This window comes from Lichenostomus cassidix, chromosome Z (genome assembly GCF_008360975.1).
Source record: "Lichenostomus cassidix isolate B80296 chromosome Z, HeHo_3.0, whole genome shotgun sequence".
NCBI lineage: Eukaryota > Metazoa > Chordata > Aves > Passeriformes > Meliphagidae > Lichenostomus > Lichenostomus cassidix.
The window spans coordinates 40,760,688-40,779,000 of record NC_139511.1 but is presented as its reverse complement, the minus strand read 5'-3'; the positions used below and the strand labels follow the sequence as shown (position 1 = coordinate 40,779,000).

General features: G+C 37.6%; 1 protein-coding gene across 1 annotated transcript in view; it reads right to left on the bottom strand.

The window, feature by feature from the left end:
• Positions 1-18,313, bottom strand: part of PRUNE2 (prune homolog 2 with BCH domain) — a 131,544-nt gene that overhangs the window by 92,889 nt on the left and 20,342 nt on the right. The window contains 5 exon segments of the mRNA XM_085043750.1: positions 1,202-1,296; positions 3,872-4,024; positions 10,632-10,795; positions 12,046-12,248; positions 12,723-12,827. Coding sequence (XP_084899876.1) covers positions 1,202-1,296; positions 3,872-4,024; positions 10,632-10,795; positions 12,046-12,248; positions 12,723-12,827 — 720 coding nt within the window.

Below are 18,313 nucleotides of genomic sequence, written 5' to 3'. Positions count from 1 at the left end.
ACCTTTTTTTTTTTGTAAAATGCATCACGAGACACATATTGTAAGAAATCTCTTAGGACATATAAGGGAAAAACTATTCAAGAGTTTTGGGGGGTTTTTTTAGTAGCATTTGAGGTATAAATAATCTTTTGATTTAGTGCAAAAGTAGATGACAATTTGTTCTGCATTTTAAATACTTTTGTATAGATGACTTTCATCTATACTTTTGTACAGATGACTTTTTGTATAGATGACTTTCCGGCAAATGAAGAGACTGAAAATTACAAATATATACTCTATAAAGATGTCTTTGTTATTGAGATTTTCTTCAGTCTACTTAGGTTTTATTATGAATCATTATGTCAGTACACAAACTTCAATCAGAAATAGTAGTATCATGTCCTACTTGGTCAGAAATCTAAGCATTCGTATTTTTAAAATAATATTTTTGCATAATATCCAGCAATAGGTATGTCTCCTTCAGATCAAGGCAGATAGCTACAGACATCTGTAACACAAATTGTCTTGAGATAATGATTCAAAACATTCTACACAAGAGTTTTGCTAAGCATTTACAAAATATTTGGGACCGTTTAAGAAAGAATATCCCAGCAGTCACTATCAGGCTGTCTAAGGGATGCTCAAAAAGACAAACCTATAGTTCTGATTCAGAAGATCAATATTTTACTAACTTCTGCCCCATTGAGGTACTTCTGTTTCTACCAACAGGCATTTAATTTAGGCAACGTAGAAATGGACTTACTTCATTACACAGTTTCAAACAGTTTTCTAGAAAGCATGAAAGAATCTCCCCTCCCTTCAAAAAGCTGTGAGATGGCTTTATAAATTTTATGCCATACTTTAAGTGAAAGGTAGGACAAAGCCTAGTAAGTAACTACTGACTGAAGTACAACAGAAAGCTCACACCTTCAGTTCACCCAAAGGCTGCAATTTGTGTATGCCATTGTTTTTAACACACCATGGGTACACTACAATCTAATGAGAGGGAATAATCATAACATCATAGTAATGTAAGTCAGACAAAAAATAGCTACTACTTCTCTCAAATTAAATTAAATTACAGTTAAAGTTAATTAAATCACTGAAAATTGTGTTCATATTGAAAAAATATTGAGAAAATAACTTGTTCACTATCTTTTTTAAAAAACCATCTCCATATGCAATTAGGCTGTTTAACATGTTGTTTTAAGTTTCCTCTTACCTCCAGTGTCATGTACACAGTGCTAATTGCTACTTTGATTTCTCCATCAGAAATCTCCTTGAGATCCTTGAGCATAACCTCCTCAATACTCGCACCTGTTTGAGAAGAGAAACAAACTTCCATATATACAAATATCTACAGCTGACAGATGCATCAACGTGAATTAACAACACAGCGTAGACCTTAATGCTGAACTTTTTGTATTTCAGGACATCATATGAGAAAATTAAAATCAACATTAATATTTCAATGTTTAATGTTTCTAGAGGGATTTGTTTTATGAAAGGAAGAGATTAAGGGAGGGAACACACTAACAAGTATGAAGAATTAAGTCTCTGTAACACCTGTGTTCTGTGTGAACACTCAGTTTTTTAAGTGAACTTAATTCCAGCTGATGACAAATGTGTAAATAGACTATTTCTTTGCTCTAATATGAAATCACCAAGATAAATACTTTTGAAATAAGTAATATATTGAAAAACACCTTTGGACTACTATGGTGTTTATGAAATATTCAAAAGCAAGGCATTTAAGACATTCTGTAAACACAAGTCATTCAGCCTTTCTGACCTTCTTCACAAATTGGTAACCCCAAAGGATTCTTCTTATGTACATCAAATCATTTGTGAATTAAATATATGTTTATGTACCATAGAAACATTACCACCAGAAACAATGGTGTAAAACTGGAACTGCACCCAGATATATTGGTATGTTTAAGCACACTGCATTGAAAATCCAGGTAACTAAGTTTCCCTAATAGGACATGTTTGTCTAAAATGCTGTTAAGAGTCTCAAAACAAATACATATTATGTAGAGGAACATAGATGTATCACATGATCAAAAATACAGACATGATTGCCAAATGTTTATGTAAAGAATGCTGCAACCACCTACCCCAATGCAGGGTGACAACTAAAATGCCCACCGACTTTTAAAGCTTAGCAGTTTAACATCCACCATGTGTTTGTATGAATGATTTTCAAGAGGTAAACAAATAGCAATTTAAGTCAAAGAAATTAATCCTTTCATTACTGTTCCTGCACGAAGTGTAGCTACTGCATTCAATCTAACAACAAGATGAGCATTTACATATCTGTTACTTTAAAAATTCTGCATATAACTATAGACTTTCTGGTGGGTTGCAACCAGTTGTGCCTTAAATAACAAATGAATTCATGAATTCACACCAGTAAGTTATTATTTCTGCATGAAACTGAGAATTTTTTTTGCTGAAGTGTCCTAATACTGCCTCAAGTAACAGGTAAGTAAGCTAAAATACTCGGCAGAAGTTACATCCTTCAAAGGGTTTCTGAAACTCAGCAGCATCCTACTAATAGGAATGTCACATGCAATATATGCATATGTCATATGTATATATGCTAAATATGTACCTTGTAATACACAGAGAACAGGAGCTAAAAGCCGAAAAAAAAAAAAAAAGAAAATGGATGACAGTGCTCTTCTCATGTCTCATGTGACATACATAAACTACTGCCAAGCAATACCATGCAGACTAAAACCACTATGTATACTTGTACAAATTTTGCATTTTTGGTATTAGGGAAAACTTCATGGGCCAAGTACATGACTAATGGTACTAAACCTTCTTCCCTGGCAACTAGCAGAACTAAGTGACTTCCATAAAAGCCATTTCCACTGCCACTTTCTAATCTAGGCTGCATACAGCTCATTCCTAACTATGATTATTTGAGTGGAGGAACTTAAGACAATTCATGTGAACATTTATAGTCCTGAACTAAATTAGCTTGTAATTGCACTGAAAGAAAGGGCAAGGGAAGCAGCACCTCAAATTCTGTCCTTATCTACCAGATAGGGCAAATGTCTCAGGCTGACGGTCTGAATTTCGACGGCCACTTTCTGCATGTGGGCAGATAAAGAGCAATAAAAAAAGACCCCGAGTCTGTACAAGCCCTGTGCCTACCTGATATATCTAACAAAGAAATATCTTAGGAATTTAATACTCACTCTTTGGTAACAACTTGGCAGCAAATGCCAGTAAAATAATGTAAGAGTTATTGCAACAATTTTCTTCAGGCTTTCATAGTATCCCTTCAAAAGCATGCTACCGAATTCTGGGTTCAAACATTCCCACTTTAGATCACTGAATATTTCTATTTGGTACTCCTAGCAGATAAAAGGAAAATAATTGCAACTTTCCCACTGCTTCCTTATTCTTAGTCTGATGCCAAGTTCACTTCACCTGTACATAGCCCTTAGTAAATCTGGGAAGGGTCATAAAACAAAATCTACTTCCACAGCATGTTGGAAATTGCAGCACAATTTCTGCACATGGGCTGACACATGTATTACATCCATGTGCATCAACACAAATACTTGATGAGCATACAATTGTAAAAGCAATATATGAAATACATTCATGTTAACTTTATCTGTAAAAGCAATACAAGATTATTTATGAGCTTAGTAGTTCCTCAAAAGAAATCACAATTCCATGATTTAGAATTAAATCAAAATTAAATTAAAATTTAGAATTAAATTTAATTTAAAATTAATATAATACATTTAACTTCCAATGAAGACAGCCCACTGCACCTATTTTCACCACACACAATAAAACAATATTCTGATACAGTTACATAAATAGATTTGGAACAAGCCTGAAAAATAGAAGGAAGTTGCACTACCTTGTGCATTAAACTGAGTCTCTTGGAGAACAGAGATAATTTCCTCTCGTGGGGGAAGATCTGGAAACTTTTCCTCCAGGATTGACAGTACTTTCTCCTGTGGCTCTGTAATTCTGTCAGGTTTCAAAGACATGCACTTGAACAGAATACTTCCTGAAACATTGAAAGATAAAAAAATCAATGTCTTCTGTAATTATCAAAGAGGTACTACAAAAACAAGAAGGTTTATTGTATTGCTTCTTAAGACCCTTCCTTCTTGGAGGTTTTTTCCACTGAGAGTTCACTGAATTCTCCTCCACTGAAACATCCTCCAAACATGAAGCTCCTAAATCTGAACTGGTGTCTCTTCAGTGCCTCTGCTCCAGCTAACTGGCTAGTCCCAGTGCTGCCACCGTGTGCTCTGTACACTAACACAGCTGCACAGGACAGCCAGCAGCACCTCATGGGACACCAGCCTATATTCCTCTCCCTAAGCATTAGACCAAGTGCTGGCGTGTTTTAAAACAGTAAACCCACACTGCCAACCTTCCTTCTACCGAAGTGTCCCTAAAATCCTACAGTGGACATAAGGAAGAAATATATTACTGTGAGAGTGGTGAGGCACTGTAACTGGCTGCCCAGAGAAGCTGTGGATGTCCCATCCCTGGAAGTGTTCAAGGCCATGTTGGACCAGGCTCTGAGCAACCTGTACTAGTGAAAGGTATCCCTGTCCACAGCAGTGGTGTTGGAACTAAATGATCTTCAAGTCATCGGTCACTGTGGTGTAACTGACTCGGGATAATTCCTCGTTAATGGATGCATGAAAAAAACAATAATTCAGACAACCAAAATTTTAAAATTTAAGAGAAACACAACCCAAAAAATAACTTCACAGTGATAGTCCTAAAATACAGAAGTGAGAGTGATGTCTTTTCAGATAATCATGTGTTGCACATAAAGTCACCCTTTCATTTCCTGGAGACTGGGATCCCATTTATTAATATATCAAACAAAAGCATTTGTTTCCAATCACTCACAGTAAATTAAGGATAATAAAATCTTGTACTTCAGTATTGAAATTATTTATTACTCTACTGTGCACAGTAGAGTAGAATTTCAAACAAATGTATGATTTCATTGCATCATGCTGGGTCAATGAACAAATGAGTACAACAACGTAAGATAGTTACTGCAGAACAAAGTGTTTAGGCTTTAGCACAAAGCAAAAAGAGTAAACAAAAAACCTTGACACTGCCCCCCTCAATCTCACTAGATGAGCTAACAACCAAACATCTACTACATATTCATTTTTCTTTTCTCCTACAATGTCATTACATGAAATAACAGCATTTCTTCAAAATGTACAAAGCACTTGCAACATGAAATAATTGTGCCATGCTAAGTAAACACACCCTTATTAGACAAATCCTGTGTGGATTAAATAATAAATAATGCTTAACAAGCCAAAAGCTGTTCCCCATCAGATATTAATTTCTGGAAATTCAAATACGTGAAGCTCCATTCTGAGTTTCTATTACAGATATTGTAACTGCCAATATTCTTTTATTCACAGCAGCTCTCTATGTCAGCCTTAAAATAATTTCAAGACAATGCTCCTGCTCTATTTGATAGTATTAAAATATTAAAGATATTAAAAATAAGATATTAAGATATTAAAAATACTCAATAAATACAGACGGCATGAAAATCATGTACCCCAACTCAGACTGATGTTTCTAAATTTAGGTACACAAACCTGGCTCCACAACAAGCAGATTTCAGATTTCTACAGGTAAAGAACTGATATACAAAGCACCCTGGATATCTATACCCATCAAGGTATCTATACCTATCAAGGCCTGGCTTTCAGTTCCTCTAATCAGAAGAAAGTTTCTCAATCAGCAGCCTCCATGATAATTCATCCAAAAATATCCCTCTGTTGTTCAACCCCCAGGCAGATAACAGTGCTTGTGCTACATATATACTCTTGAGATATATTCTTGCCCATAGCTTGGAAAAAGTGGTGACCAGAATGAGTTAGACATCCCACTGCACACTTTCAGTCAGCACAGAGCTGCATCTGGATAAATAGCAGCTCAGGGACCAGGCTGCGTGAAATATTTTAGCAACAGCAATTTTCTGCTTTTTTTCTTCCTCCAGGAACAGAAAGGGAAATTGCTCATGCACACACAAAGGAAATGGAGACTCCAGCAGAAAGTGCTGGATCCACAATGTGTGCTCAAAGGCATCATACCTACTGGAGGGAGGCTGCAGCATATCCCGTAAATCCCTCCAGCAGCACTAGGATTAGTCAGGCAGTCTGTCCATCTGCACGGAACCTCACATATGCAATGCATGAAACTTTTACCACAGCTGTGTGTGCTTCAGGGAATGGAATATTTGGGTAAGACCAAGAAGAGAAAATCCTAATACAAACATACAGGAAAATGCAGAAGAACAAGAGGTGTAGGTTGTATATCCAACCAAGCTCACCAGTTTGGAAGCCAACATGACATGAGCTTCACTCACCATAGGCAATACACCTTAAAAAAGTTTTTAAAAGAGTAGTGACTATTTGTCATTAGTTACAACAAAACTGTAGTGCTTGCAATTGATAACTTTTCTAATAGAATGAAAGCCAGAAAAGGAACAGTCTCACATTACTAGGGCGTCAACAAACCCTAAGATCAACATTTACTTGTCCTTTAATACTGTGATCATTCTTCAACACTGTCCTCATCAGCAGGAGAGAAAGGTATGCCTCTTCTCTCCCAAGCATCCTCAGCATTCCTGGGAGGGTTAAGATTCCAGGTCATTTAGAAAAAGAATTCACTTAAGGTACTTTTGCTTGACCAAAGTTCAGTAGTCCATTTAGTCATGCGCTGTCTTTTAAATATCTGCTGCAAAAGCAATACATGGTCTCAGAAATCTCCTGCAGATTTAACTGTGTGCTGGTGCAACTCCCCCAGGGTTTCTGAAAGCATAATGGTGGCCGCTCTGTCTGCTTACCAGCACTGAAAAAAAATATATAATAGGCAATACAAGATTCAATATTATTTCTTGTGTACATCACATTTTACGACATTTTTTTTCTGAAGAAGAGGTCACTAGAAAATAGGCTGAAACTCTTAAAAAAATGTGAATTTTATTATTTTTTTTCAAAGCACTCTGGAAGTGAAGCATTAGTTTTGCCAAAAGCAATTGCTGTGCATTAATATTAAACATGATCTAATGAAGGCAGAAGTCATTTTGGGAGAACATTAAGAACAGCACAAACATCTCCCGAATTATAAGTTTCTGGATGAGAGGAACAGCACAATGAAAATATAGGCATTTTGTCTGTCAAGGTTTTGTTCCATAACCTGGAAAAATAAAAGACAGGGAAAAGGGGAAACCCAACAGTCCCACATGGAAAGTATACTTCAACATTTCTCTCCGCTCCCAAAAAAACACAATTCATATGTAAACATAACCATATAAGCAGTCTTTATTGTAATTAACAGGAAACATGATTAAGCTGGAATAAAATGTAATTGGGGAGAAGAGAGCAGGAGCATTGTCTCCAAAACAAACTGCTTCCAAATAATAAAAAAACTCTCAATAAGTGCAGTTTTTGGTGCAGGTCAAAATGATCTTTTCTTTCTGGCATACATATTAAGGATGCATCAACGTGGGAACATGTGAATCATCTGACCAATGTACAAGACAGAACAAAAAAAAAAAACATACTGGCATAATTCCCGAAGTCCTTAAAAGGGCATTTCTTAACATTTGTCTGGCTGGCTAGAATAACAAAGCAATCTTCTCTACTGAAAGTCAGACTGCCCCAACAGGGCATGAAAAGACCTCAACTATGCAGCTCATCACCAGCAAAAGCAAATTTACATTAAAAAAATTGCTGATGCTCTTTGCTGGAAATCTGTCTGTATTTACATGTTGTGGTTTGCACCTTGTGGCATCCTTCAAGGCCTTATACAAATAAACATAAGGAGGTATTTTTGAGAGTGCATTGACCCAAGATACTTGACAGTGAGTGCTTGGAATAACATCTTTGCCAGCTGGCTGCAACAGAGAATGTAATGATTCAGCAGTTTAATGGATCTTGAGTTTGGCAACAGTCCTCTTATAAACATCTCTGGGGAAATAAAATAATACAGGCCCAGGACTCTGGCAGGTTCTATAATTGTTTGCTTCTGGCACAAATCCAGGGACAGCACAAGCTCTATGCTAAGGCAAATATGGCTGTACAATACTGATTCTCCAAGCAAACTCCACTCAAAAGCCCAAGGGTAGAATTAGCTAATATCATGTCAGATAGACAGACAAAAGATACCAGAAAAGTATTCAGCTTAAAAAAAAGTCTTTGAATATAAAAATGCCTAAATCAATAATGGTCAGTTTCACAGAAAAAGTCTTTTCTCTTGATTTTTTTTAACATACACAAGGAGGTAAAGTTTCCTCAAAGTTGAATGGGGCAGGTTACAAACATCTTTTTATTAAAATTTTTAAATTGCTAACAGACTTTAAGAAAAAAGAAGCTTCAAAAACAACTGAACAAATGAAGCTGACTTGGTCACTACATGGTAACTATTAAAGTGTGAGATTTTCTATTATCTTACAATTCTCCTAGCAAAATACTCACTGGAATGTCAGAAAATGAAAGAGGACTTCCTAGCTCAGAGACTCAGATAATAAGATCTCTCAGTGTTTTTACGAAAATAAAATCCTAATTCTTCGCACTCTGACTTCTACTTTGGCCTTCTGTTTTGAACTTTGCCTGAAATTTAGGCATACTAACCATATACAGATTTACTTTGGAAGTAACATAACAAAACGTGAAAAATACAGCAGAGCCTTTTTGCAGCCTCTGTGCCTGTGAAGTGCTCCCAGAAAGAGGTGACAACCTGCAAGCTGCTACATACCCATTCGTTACTAGTGAGAAGGAAACAGCCACCATTCCTTCTAGACCATGATACATGGTCCCTTTGTTTCCTGTGCTATGGCAAGAAGAATTAAAGAAGCTATACCTCAAGATAAAATATCACAACATATACAGAGAAATACAAAAGGTGGACCTGGCAGGCTCTATTTAATCTTTTATTTTCAGGCTGTTGTAGTCTGATCTACTATTTACATACATTAATATCTATGATTTTTTTAAAATTAATCTTATCAAAACCAGTGATGGTTCACTGACTTTTCTAAATTTGTAATGAAAGGTTCTTAAGTACCAAAAACTTCTTCTGTTTTAGGAGACAAAGAAGACTTGCTGCATTGCTTCACCTTTTATCCATATAAGCTGCATTGCTGGGAGAAGTAGAAAAGTATCAAGGCTAAAGTGCAGCTGTGTTTTGCTCCCTGCGCTTTGCCAGTCACTTCTTACACCATGCAAAAGAAGGTATACAGGGACTTTTTATCCACTAAGTTCCTCAGACATGCACTACAGAATATAATAATTAAAATGTAGTTATGTACTGATTAAAAAATAAAGTATTAGTTACTATATTCCCCAAAACTGGAAGTGCTATCCCTAATGCAACACTAATAAAAACACTTTATTTTAATTTGGATACAGATTAGAGGCACAAAACATGGTAACCCAGCCACATACAAGACTTGAACATGCTTCTGAACATTATTTAGAACTCTCTCTCCTGACTTTCCACCAACAAACAAGTATCCTGATATTCCCCAAAAACCCTTTTTTTTTGTTCTGCCATCAAAATTAATTTATGACCAAATGACCAAATGCTTGGTAATTTGCTTAGATTCCTGGAGAGCTACTCAACAGAACTTTGAAGCTTACAAAAACATTTTATGGCAGGTTAACTAAAGCTTGTTAGCATGGAAAGATACCATAAGAGCAGGCTAACTGCTGTGTTACTGGTAATGCGTATTCTGTGGAATAATTTTTAAAAATTAACTTTTGTAATTTCCTGTAACATGTTTATTAGTTATCACAGTGGTAAGTACAAGGACAAGCCAAGATTGTTGTTGCTTGTGAAGTCTGAATGTAGACAAGTTTTCATAAACCTCATTAAACACACCTACATTAATTTCTTAAAAGGACATTTAACAGTTTCACATAATTAAAACCTATAAAATTCATTGAACATTATTAAAATTCAGTAAGTAACTTAAAAGCAATGACCATTCTTTTCAACACCTATTTTATTTCCAACTGGAAAGTTTTGCTGCAGCAAATAAACCAAGAAAATGAATACAAATGATGAACTTCCAAGACAGAGAAGAAAATACTTCTGATTGTTGAAGCCTATCCCTTCTTTGTACTCTGCAGGGCATACAATACAAAAGGAAGGGAGAGCATAATGAAGATTTGGTAACACTGTTTTTAAACAGCAAAAGTTTTGCATCATGCCATTAAAACATCATTCTATAAAGAAGTTACCACCATTGGGAGGGAAAAGCTTTAACTTGTAAATATTAGATTCCAATCCATATTGTTGTCCGCAATGCCCCTGGAATCAACGAACTGCACAGCTTTTCCAGATACCCAGCTGGTATGTCGACAGCTTCATTTAATATTCTTGTCTAGTGATACAGCAAAGACCTCTCATGCCTATTTTTAAATGCACATTTTTAATATTCAATATAATGTTACTCTTTAACAAACTCTTTACTCCCTGCTTCTTTTATGAAGCTTCCCGTGGTCTTTAAAGGGATTGTTAACCAAAGAATGGATCACACTCTTTCTGCATGAGCAAATTCAGAAACACTCCATTAAACCTTTCAGTATTTAATATAAAGAGTAATCTCTCACCTCTGAGGAGATAAGCCAGTTGCTGAGTGATTAACTCTGGTGCCTTTTGAAGAATCTCTTTTACGACTAAAGAGGAAGAACATGCTTGTAACTCCAGGCTCCTGTCACATTGTTCATCTGGATTGATGATTTTGACAACAGCTGATTCCAAACTTTTATCCTCACTATCAAGCAAATTTAAAAGTTATATATGTATATTTATCTTTACAGCTGTTTAGACAAGCCAGTAAAAAAGTGCAACAATTTTTCTTTAACTTCTGGACCACAACTGCATTGTTATAGCTACCTGAAGTCTGCTATAAAGCCAAAGGATGTCACAGAAGTCCTATACCTGTAATTTTTTTTAATTAAGTGTTCAGAGTTCTTACAGATTGATACATCACTAACTACAACATTTCCCTCATAAAAATCTATAAAAACTAGTAGTTTAAAAAAAGTATTTCTACATATGCTGAAAATAGCCCTCTTTATATGGAGGAAATTTAGGATTTTTCAGAATATTCTGAAAACTTACAATATCTTTTTTTTTAAATTTAGATATTTTATGTTTCAGTTTACAATAACAGTAACCAAGCCAAATTAATTGTAACAATTAAATACTAATCATAATTCTTTAGAGGGAAAAAAGACAGGAAGGGACAGTAATAAACAAAAAGCAAATCTTGAAGGTAGGTTTTACTTTGAGGAGTGAATGATGCACTTAGCTGAAGACAGTTAACACATCAACAGCTATAAGATTCACACATATTTCTCTCTTCAGATTTTCCCTACTTTTAGTCTAATCTATAAACTTCTCAGAATATGATGGGGCCATAGGATGCTGCTTGTCTTAAATGTAGTTCTAAGGAGAGCTGGAAGTAAACAACATCCTTTACTCTGGGCAAGACCATTATAAAGGCAGACCATTATAAAGAGGCTCTCCATAAAAGATTCACAATGGAAGCTGTAAATAATCCCTCTTAAGGATGGTTTTCCAGAGAGCAACTCTGAGCCGTTTGAAAGGCTGTAGTTGGTAAGGACCTAAATAATCCATCAGCCATCTATCTAAACAGCACATATGCAAGTGTCTGGGCACCTGCAAATCAACATAAGAGCCTTAAAGGAAAGCTAACTAAGAAGCAGGAACAAACTCTGATCTCTTATCTACTAGCCACAGGAAACTTCCAGACTATTAAACTAAATTAAAATATCTAATATAAGCTGTGCGAAAATACAGCGTTCTTAAAAATGGAAGTTCCATTAAAAGTGATTCAAATGATGACTGTTCACCTTGTTACATTCATTGAACATAATGTATCTTAGCTTCTTTTTTATTAGGTCAGTGCTAGCAATCTCAGTATTAATACAAAACCACATAATTTTTGAAACAGCTGAAACTCACATAAGCCATTTTATTGTACACAAAATGTAATACCTTGTCAGTATGTTGCTGTTTACAAGTGTTAAAGACAACTTCCCCTCAGCATTCAGCTGATGCAAATTGATTTCATCTCGGAAAATATGGAATGACTCTGGGATATTCAGCTCCTCCAAAATAAATCTTGTCTCAGTGAAGTAGCTGAAGTCTCTTCTTGGTATGTTCAACACAGGTAAGCAGAGAACATCTGGAGGACTGACCTGTAACACAGGTGTTCATTTGTCAGAATTGCACAACATTGGACCTGTTGTTCATCAGGAAGGTATTTTAACAGACTGGGCAATCAGAAATAGCCTGGATTTTCTGCTTGGGGTTTTTCTCTGTTTGGGATTTTTTTCCCCTTGACTTAATTAAAATCAAAAGTATTCGCTTTGTTTTTTTTCTCATCTGTCTACATTTGCCTCCAACAGAATACCTGGTAAACCAGAAAAGGAAAAGGATAAAGAATGAAATATAGGACTGATTTTCTCCTGCTATTCAATAAGCCACCTAATAACCACCCTTCATTTTTGTATGGAAAGAAATGTAGGTTATTTATCTTTTAAAACTCACGTCTGATAATAACAAAATCATTGCCCCTAAAAATGTTTTTACAGTAATTGATTTAACAATAAGATGTCTGTAAAAACCTGGAACAAGTCAATTAAGGCCACTCAGTCCAATTTTTCCATTACCTTGTCTAGAAAGTAGGCATAGGCCAGGGTAGAAATAAGTGAGTCCAAATCACAGGGTTTATTCCCAAGAACAACATGGACTTTTTCCAGGCGTTTGCTCCTGTTCTGTAACACATTAGAAGAAAATCGCAATGAGTGGAAATGTTGAAAAAAGTCAAATCACCAAGATGTTTCAAAAGACAAGATAAGTATCAGGTTTTGTTTTCAGTCATAGCATTCTTCACTGCTGGTTGCAGGAATAGACTTACTGAGGGAACAGCCATTCCTTGGCTTCATAGCTCCCAAGAAAGCCAAAAACTAAGTTTCCCAAGAGACCACAGTTTATAACTCAATGAGGTCTGAACCTGACAGAAGTCCCTTTTGCAGTAAAGTACCAGATAAGCAGCAGCTTCACGTGCACGTGGAAAAAGCTTTTCAAAACAACTCACAAGTCCATTGAGAAAAACAGTCCAAAAGAGCATGGAAATACACAAAGCAAAATACACAGCAAATAATATGTAGCAAGTTGTTATTTTAATTTTGCCCTCTTTTCTTTACTCAGCTGAAATCAGTAACTAGACAAACTAACTGGTTTCAGTAAGTAACTTGAATCTTCAGAAGATGAACAGAGGAGAAGTACTAAGGGTTTTGAGTTGTTCTCATTTGCAAAGGGAACGGTATTTAACAAAATTAGGAGCCTTCCAAACAAGAGGAGAAGACAAACCCACTGTGTGACAGCAAAGTACTGCAGGGAGGGGTTTACCTTTTTCATAACTGCACACACAAAATATATGACCAAATTTTTATCTTGTGCACATCATTAGTGTCAAGCTAGCTGCAAAGAAACATTACAGTTTATTTTCTTTCATTGCTTCTTAATTGGTGTAATATATCTGACTGATGCTAAGGGACATGTTTCAGAACCAAATGCATACAAGTAAACATTTTTATTGTTAGCATGTACAGGCTGATGTACTTTTTGCTACTTTTTATTGGAATTCTGGAAATCAAATAAAATTTTAACCTTTCAACAAAAGCATATCAATATTACATTATCCTTAATAATTATAAGTGTGCAATTTTTTTTTAAGCTAACTTTTTCCCCCTGTATCTTGTCTTAGGAGTAAACTTAGGTTCTCTTTCCCTGAATGGAACACAGCCATCAATTTTGATTACCATTGGGTAATCAAACCAGGACACATATTCTCCGTTCCCTATAGAGCAGGAAGGACAGACAGCTTTCTGAAGAATACAGTGACTAGAACAGATATGCTCATTTATGCTCTAAGTCTTCACCAGCAACTGTCTCCATTTACCTCTTCAATACAATTTCTGGAATATGTTCTTCTGCAGCATGCACTTCTGATCGATTTGCCAACATAAAGAATGAAAATAAAACTCATGACCTCATCCTTTTTTTAGTACCCTCACAGTAAAGAATTTCTTCATAATATCTAATCCAAACCTACCCTTTTCCAGTTTAAGGCCATTCCCCCTTGTCCTAACACTAGGGGGCCTTGTTAAAAGTCCCTCTCCAGATTTCTTGTTGGCCCCTCTAGGTACCGGAATGCTGCAATTGGGTCACCCCAAAGCCTTCTTTTTTCCAGGCTGAACAATCCCAATTCTCTGAGCCTGTCTTCACAGGAGAGCTGCTCCAGCCCTGTAATCTACTTAAGGGCTCTCCTCTGGACTCATTCCACCAGGTGTATATCCTTCTTATGTTGGGACCCCAGAGCTGGGGTCTCACCAGAGCAGGGCAGAGGGGCAGAATGCCCTCCCTGGCCCTGCTGCCCACACTGCTCTGGATGCAGCCCAGGACAAAACTGGGCTGTGGGCACACACTGCCAAGTTATATGGAGCTTTTTGTCCACCAACCCACAAGTCTGTCTCCTCAGAGCTGCTCTCCATCTCTCTCCACCCAGCCAGTGCTTGTGCTCAGCACTGCCCAGGCCTAGGTGCAGCACCCTGCACTCGGGCCTGCGGCTCACGGGGTTCACACAGCCTCACCTCTCAAGCCTAGAGAGGCTGAGACAGTGGTCAGCGACACCTTTTTCCCCACCCTTCGTGCTTTTCACTGAGCTGACTGAATGGCTTCTTAACATCTTACTACTACCTAGTAATAATAACCATCCAAATACTCTACATGTATACTGTCCATAAAAGCAGCCCTGAAGTACCCCATCCAAGCATACTGCTTATCTGCTTATAGGACTGAGACCGTTTCCTTCTTCCCCATCTCTGATACAACTACTTTGCTTAGTCTATTGCGTGCTTATCAGCCATCTTCAGGAAAACCAGGCACATAGATGTGAGGCTTCCTCTTACAGGTCTTTCCAAGCAACAGCCCGGGCAGAGAAGCCCACAGTCCAGAGATAAAGATCCATAACCTCAGTAAGGCTTAGCTACAATAGGACTAAAATGTGATCAGCTCCTGCAGTTATCACAGCTAAACCTGAGAGGAAGCATGAACTCTCAGTATCTCCAAGAATTAAAAAGTTTAAGAGGTTAATGATGAACCTAGAACTCATAAATTAAACTATGTAAGAGACCAGTGATTTCTCTTCATGCTGATGAGTTTTTGTTTAGCTAGATTAAAGGCAAATTGTCAAATGCACAACCACTGGATGCCTGGGATAAAATGAATTAAAGAAATTATGTGTCATTTTCAGATGGCATCAGACAGGATAATTCAATATAGATCAGACCTGTACAGATTAACATTCACTTATTGTGCTCAGGAAAGAGATTTACAAACATTAGGCTACTTGTGCAATCTAGTAAGAAATCTGATTCTCAGATATTTACTATGAAGAAACTCTCATATCTGCTCTATTTTCTTGTCTATTAACACATAAAAGCATTAGTACAACCACTGCATCTTTCTGCAACTGCAGTAAAAATACCATTTATTGGCTCCTACCTGCATCACACAGCTGATACATTCAAATATACAGCAATACTGGCAATCAGGTTTGTAAAAAGTTTGACTAGTACATGTAACTAGTACATGTCTGATCAAACTACAATATTCCAGTCAAAAATTACATTGTCTCTACTTTTTTCTTCTGTTAATAGAGAAGCTGAAGTGATCTTGCAAGACAATAAATACTGAAAACTTATCCTAGTATAAACAGGAATGCCAACAAAATGCTCACCGTCTCAAGGCAAAAAATGTGAACTTTTCACTTTTCTTCATACACATTCACCCCACACACACACTGCACAAATGCACACCCAGCACCAACACACAGCCTTGTTTTCCGAGCCACTATTTGCTTTTTGTCTCAAATGTCACTAGTTCTGTCCTTAAACTGTAATAAAATCACTGCACTTTACTGCATGAAATGGGACAGCACTTGTCAAGCACAGCAGTTCTTTGAAGAAACAATATGGCTCAACAGAAGCATATTAAAAAGGAAGAAGATGCAGAATCATAGAGCATTATACAGCACCAGATATAACACTGAAAGCTTTTACAGCCTTGTGGCTGAAGCACCAAGGCAGTACAAGATGGACAGATAGCTTTCCTGGAGGTGCACAGGGGAAAATCCCCTGTTAATTATATTTGGACAAAGGCCAAGATAGTAAAAAAATCTGTCTTTCAATACTTAAAGTCATCAAATCACATAAGAGGATTTTTGTATCTGCTTAGTAGGCTTGTAATTCTACCTCCAAACCAGAGGTACAATTTATTAAGTAGTCATTTTAGAGTGTGACTTGCATTTGCCTTATAGAATCAGGCAGTATTATGCTTCCATCAGCCTCAGAGGTTTTAACATGGTTATACACCTCTGTTGTCAAAGAAATGGCTTAGAGCCAAGGAAAAGTTAATCTAATATTTCATGCAAAGTTCAAGTTAGTTAAATATTTTGTAAGACTTTTCACAAGAAAGCTTTATACTGACATGGAAAAAAATAGATGGTCTTTTTCTAAAACGAGATACAAGAGATAATCCTTGTTTACTCCCATTTTTGAGGGCAGACAAAAAAAATACTGTATTTCCCTGTCCCTGTAGTATCCCATTTATCATGTACAGTATATGACACATAGTGATCTAAAGTACTAGCTGTCAAACACATGGTCACATAAAGATTACTCCCTAAGGAACACAGTGCAGTCACAGAAAAGTCAAGTGTGACTTATTTTAATCATTACCTATTCAATATCCATTGTACAGTCTTGCTTTACTTACAAATCTGAGAAAAAACTTTTACAGCAAACATCAATACCACTAGCAGAACAAAATATAAAACAAAAGAGGGATCTTACAAATAAGACAAACAAAAGTAGAAGGATCAAAAACCCAATACCATCCTCAGAAATGGCTGGATAGGTGCAAAATATTACCTGATACTTTGCTTTGAATAACATATGATAAGATTATGACTAGTCTGTAACAAAGACTAGGAGAAGGTCTTCACACCTTAGTTGTCATACATACAGAGCTTCCTTGGTCCCTGATACACATAATTTATCCAGTTGTACTTGCACTCTGATGGTGAGTGCACTTCCCACAGCAGGTTGAACATAGCCTTATGATTATGTCAAATGTGTTGATTTTGCTTGGCTTGGTTTTTGGCAGCCGTGGGGCCACAGAGATGGCATCTGTGAGAAGCTGCTGGAAGCTTCCACCATGTCCAGCAGAGCGACTCCCTGATGGCTCTGAAGATGGGCATGCTGCTGGCCAAGTCCGGGCCAATTAGAGATTGGGTACACCTCTGTTGGGTACACCTCTGTGATAACATATTCAAGAAGAAAATCAAAACATAGGTGTGACCTGTTTTTGCTAGCCAGGGAAGAGGAGGAGGTGAGAACATGTGAGGGAAACAACAGGGAGACACTAAGGTCAGTGGAGAAGGAAGGAGAGGAGGTGCTGAAGGCACCAGAGCTGAGATTCCTCTGCAGGCTGTGGAGAAGACCATGGTGGAGCAGCTGTGCCCCTGCAGCCCATGGAGTCCACGGGGGATGCAGAGATCCACCCACAGCCCGTGGGGAGGTGCCCATGCTGGAGCAGGTGGATGCCTGGAGGAGGCTGTGATCCAGTGGGAGACCCAGTGGAGAGAGGGGGCCCTGCTTGCAGGCTGGAGCAGCCTGGCCTTGGAGCTCTGCACCCCGTGGACCAGTGACTCCTGTTGCAGCAGTTTGGGAGGACTCTCTGTATGCGGGAGGAACTCACATTGCTGCACTTTTGGGTGGATTGCTGCTCGTGAGATGGACCCATGCTGGAGAAGTTCACAGAGAACTGTCTCCCCTGGGAGGGACCCCGCAGTGCAGCAGGGGAAGGACTCGTCTCCTTGAGCAGCGGGAGAAGATCCTGGTGATGAACTGACCAAAATCCCCCACACCCTGTTCCCTGTGCTGTCAGTGGGAAGGAGGATGGGGTTGGGGGCGAAAATAGGGTTATAAGAGTTTTTTTTACTTCTCATTTTCCTCCTCTGATTTTGTAAGTAATAAATTCACCTTGTACTCCTAAGTTGAGTTTGTTTTGACCTTGGAGTGTTTTCTCCCCATCCTTATCTCAACTCATGACCCCTTTGTCAAATTTTTTTCATCTCCTCTGTCCAGCTGTGGCAGGGGAGAGCAAGTGAGCAGCTGTGGTGGGTGCCTGGCAT